The 4610-nt window shown below is 52.4% G+C and overlaps 1 protein-coding gene across 1 annotated transcript in view; it reads left to right on the forward strand.

Moving 5' to 3' along the window:
• The window catches only part of PTPRF (protein tyrosine phosphatase, receptor type, F), a gene marked incomplete at its 3' end in the record, with an annotated part of 183295 nt that extends 179677 nt beyond the window's left edge, over positions 1 to 3618 (forward strand). Inside the window, exon 27 of the mRNA XM_010143635.1 lies at positions 3495 to 3618. Within this exon, the coding sequence (XP_010141937.1) occupies positions 3495 to 3618 (124 nt within the window). The remainder of the gene's footprint in view (positions 1 to 3494) is intronic.
• Between the last annotated feature and the right edge of the window lie 992 nt (positions 3619 to 4610).

The following is a 4610-nucleotide window of genomic DNA, read 5'->3' on the forward strand; positions in this document are numbered from 1 at the left end:
CTGAGCTGCCATGCTGCCCCAGAGGTCTGCCCGCCCACAGCGGGGGCAGCTGCAGAACTCTGCATGCGGAGGGACGTGGGAGCTGCACTGAGGACGGGGAGCAGCAAACCCAGGGTGCACTGTATCTGAAAGACAAACCAGCACCCAGCAGCGTTTTCAAGACATTTGTAAAGTGCTCTTGAGTCTGTGGAGGAAAGAGCCTTTTTCCAATCCCGTTTCAATGGTCTGGCTCTGTCTTTATGTTGATGTCAGTAGCAGCAGGGATCCTCGAGTTGGAGAGATCGCTCCTTGCACTTCCATGCTGGGAAGGAGGAGTTTTACTAATTGGGCTTTTTCTTAATTTGCACTTGCTATCTTACAATATCTCCGCTGTCACTTTAAAGGAAAGTGAAACTAAAAGTCATGGTGCTTTTAAGTTTGTTCCTGGCTCATTTCCTTCCAATCTCCCAGCCCTTCTGCTTTCTAGGAAGAATAAGTTGACAGTGTTACTGTGATCAGGTTTTGAGCTGAAGCAGAGATTCCCGTGAGCCCCAGAAAGGGACAAGAGCAGACTCCCAGCACCCAGGTGATTGTGAAGCACGGTGGGGAGACAAGGCAGTGCTGCCCTAGTCAGGTGCTGCAGAGCATGTACGGAGAAGGGACAAGACTTGCCAATCACTGCTCTGTGTAAGGGCTCCAACTATTCTCCAAGCAGCCCATCATCCTCCCATTTATTTACTCATTTGTTTGCCTTAAAGGTGGGAACAGGTGTACATTAATTCATCACCGGCATTTAAATTAAATCATTTTACTTCTAAATGAGTCACTAATTTGCAGGAGTATTTAATTAGAGCCTCTCTGCACTCAGGTGCTGTATTACTTCTGACTTTCTCACCTGTTTGCCCTCTTAAGAGGCTGATGATGATTAGACCATTTCTGCACATCCTCATTGCACATCAAAGCAATTAACCCTAATGGCAACACCTTGATGCTCCTCCTTGGTTCTGGGGTCTCTTGGCAGCCTCCCTTTCCCCAGAAAATAATCCCTTCCACTGCAGACTTGCTGTGCAAAGCACACTGCACCCCACAGCTTGGGCAGCCCTGCAGCCTTTTGGCAGTGGTTTACAGTGTAGATTGAGCGCGATCAACTGCTCTGAGCTCTTCCTGCCTCTGCTTGAAGGGAGGACTCACTCCAGCACCCACCGGTGCTCAGTGCTGAACGAATGTTCACAGGGTGCAAGCAGGGCAGGCGCTTTCTTGCATTGCTCCTCAGCAGCAAGAAAACACTCACTCATACCTTCAGGGCTGGTCTCAGCAACACCACCAGCTCTCTGCATGGGTTGTCTGTGCAGACTGAGGCCACCTTTTTGAAAAGGAAGTATTAGTTATGTTTTTAATAGACAACCTAAGGAAAATCCAACAATGCCTATTTGTGCTTCTCCTTCAGTGTGCTCCTGGTTATCTAGACCAGTATCAAAACCCATCTCTACTCCAAAGTCCTTACACATTTTGTTGCTCTTACTTTTTCACGTCTGTCTTCATTTTTATTGCCCTTCCCCAGTTCAGCCCCACGATTAGATAGGCAGCAGTCATCCCTGCCACAGAACTGAAGGAGGAGAGCAGCCAAAGAGCCATTTCAGTGAGCAGCCTATCCTGGAAAGAAAACGTAGGTGCCTGAGCGAAATGAAGTGCCCCAGCAAGCCACGAGCTGTGCTGGGATGTTTGTGTGCCTGGGCAGAGGTGTGTGCCGGGGCCATGGCAGCCAGGCCAGTCGGTTTCCAGCCAGAAGCAGTGCTTGCAGTCTCCACTCCCACTCTCCTTCTGCAGCGCCTTTGAGCACTGCTGCTGCCTGCTTATTACGCTAATAATAGAAAATTACAGGTTTTCTGTAGGAAATGTCTATTTACATCCTACATTTCCCAAACTGTCTATTAGCATCGCTGTGATGTCACATCCTCCTGCACGTTTTCATCAGTGCTGGCTCCTCTGCCCGTGGGCAGCCTGCTGCTGCTGTGGGGAGGGCTGGCAGCATGGGCCACGCTTGGGGACAGGCGACTGCTGCCTGGCATAGCGCTGGCCCGTACCCTGTGCCTGCTGCAAAACCCTCAGTGCTGGTGCAGTGATGTGGGCAATGCCTGTGCTCTCTACCTAAGCTGGTACCTGCCTGCTGCCACTGCTGGATGCTTGAGAAGTGCCTGCTCAACAGTACAGGAGAGCAGGGGACAGCGATGGGCGTCACCTTGTGCACAGATGGTGGTCAATGGGGCTGAGCAGAGGGACCATGAGGGTCACCCAGGTCAGCCCAGTCAGGAGGCTGTGCTTCCTGGCTGAGCGTTTTCCTCACAGCTGGTCCAGGGCTGACAAACTCACAGGCGTTTTACTGCCCGAGATGGCTCTCTGCCAAGCGATGAACGCAGGTGCCTGCAGAGAGAATAAAGTGCAGTGATTCCCCTTACCTGTTTGCTCGGTATTTTGCCTGTGGGCCAACAAAGCTTTGAGGACCTGAGCTGGAGCATGATTTTAAGACGGCTTTGACTGTGTCGGAATTTTGGGCAGAGGGGGTTCATGGGATGACTGATTTCTGTAGCTGCCTGCCTCAAGCTTGCCCAGGACTGCGTGTGCAGAACAAGTCCCTGCGTGAGGCAGCTGTTTTACCTGGGTGCCTCACGTACCTCTCAGAGAGATCATCCCATCTCAGGGGGGTGCTTTGGGGATGGTCCCTTTTCACCTTGTTTTGTGCATGGACAAAGACAACAGGAAAGGTTTTGGGAAGGGGCTGCCTGCCTGCCATGCACCAGGTGCACTAGCACATGACTCGTAGAAGAAGCTTTCAGTGTGCGCAGCCGGGACGCAGATGGGGTTGAGGTGCGTGCTTTTCGGGCAGTTGCATAGCGTGCAGGCCTTTGGCCAAGATTTATAACCACGTCTCTTCTCCAGGTTTATAGTTCCTTGTCACTCTATTAACTTAGACGAGTGATGTTTACATTGCATAAGTAGCAGGAGCAGTGGATAGTAACCTATCAATTTTCATGACTATTCCCTGGCAAAAGTTCATACGCTGTCTTGCAGGACATTAATACCCAAAGCTCCTGGGGCACAAGACACCCAGGGCTTGCTATATTTCAGGACACTGCAGTTCAACAGCTAATAAAACCGCTAGGTCAAGAACTGAGCAATCAGGTCTCTGTGGAGTCCTGGCATAAGACCAGATTTCTGTTGATGGGTAGCTCCAGAGGAAAGGATGAGCATGCAGTGAGAGTGGCAGCTCATCTGCAGCAGCCTGCCCTGGCAAAGGGTTGCTTTGCCTGCAGGTCACAGGAAACAGGTCCCACTGGGGACTGGGTTCGAGTGTGGTCTGACTTGACACTGCTGCTGGGGACACCCATAGAAGCTGTGTCTGGCCTGGTGAGAGGTATGTGGAGAGAGGCAGATTTCCAGGCTGAAACGCATGTGTGCTGCAGCATCCTGCTGTGCTGTAACCACTCCTGACTCTCGCCCTCTCTTTCTCTCCACAGTCCATTGATCCGGGGCAGCAGTTTACCTGGGAGAACTCCAACCTGGAAGTGAATAAACCGAAAAACCGCTATGCAAACGTAATCGCCTATGACCACTCACGTGTCATCCTGACCTCCATTGATGGTAAGAGGGACTCTAGAGTGGGCACCCCGGCAAACAGACGAATATGGCTAGCAGGGGATCATCCTTTTCCCTGTTCTCAGTCGAGCAGGGGCAAACACCAAGAAACATATCCAGCATCAGCGTGAGCAAATGTGTGTTCTGGCTGGCAAGAGAGAAGGGGCTCTGCAAAGCCATCCCTGCTTTTCCAGAGTCCTCAGAGCAGCGTGCCTATGTGGCTCTTCTTGTTACAGCTGGTGCCAGCAGGCATTTCTGTTCCAGCTGCCTCCCTTCTCACTGCTGGCCCCAGTGTGACTTCAGCTGCCTTTCTTGGCACATGGTGGGACATGTCAGTGTTTGCGGGCAAGTGCCCACTGCTGCACAGGATGAGGGCACTCCTGTGGCCATCAGGGTCCACGTGTCTCTGTGCTCCATGGGAGATGCATTGGGCCCTGGTGTTCATAGCACTGACCCCTTGGCTCCAAGAATCACCCCCACGTCTCTGGAGTCTGGCTGGGCTGATGCATGCTTTTAGTGCCTGCTTTGCAGTCCCCTTGCACACAGAGTAGCTGGAGCCCAGGTAGCGAAGCCCAGGCTCACCCATTCCCACTGCACCTAGCTCTGCACACCAGAACTGAGCTTGCTCACAGGGAACAAGGAACATGCAGCTAATTCAAAGTACCCCTGCTTGGGGAATAGTCCGGCTTTAGCATCCTTTTTCTTGGGATGGAAGGATCTTTTCTAATGTTAATGCACCACTCATCCTCTTCGGGAGGAGGAGGTGGGGCAAATGGTCCCTCACAGCAAGGCTGATAAGCAGCAGCAGCAGCTGTGCAAAGGTCTGGCATGTCCTGTTAGACAGCTGTGGGGTGAGCACCTGGGGGGAATCCCTGTTTTCCAGCCGGACTCAGTTGCTGTAAGTAGTGTCTGTGTCCTCCTCGGAACCGTTTCCAAAGCTCCCTGCCAGGTCCATGCCAAGGGAGCCAGGCACTGCGCTCCAGCTGCTGCTGCCCCCC

Source organism: Buceros rhinoceros, unplaced genomic scaffold (genome assembly GCF_000710305.1).
Source record: "Buceros rhinoceros silvestris isolate BGI_N320 unplaced genomic scaffold, ASM71030v1 scaffold2919, whole genome shotgun sequence".
Lineage (NCBI taxonomy): Eukaryota > Metazoa > Chordata > Aves > Bucerotiformes > Bucerotidae > Buceros > Buceros rhinoceros.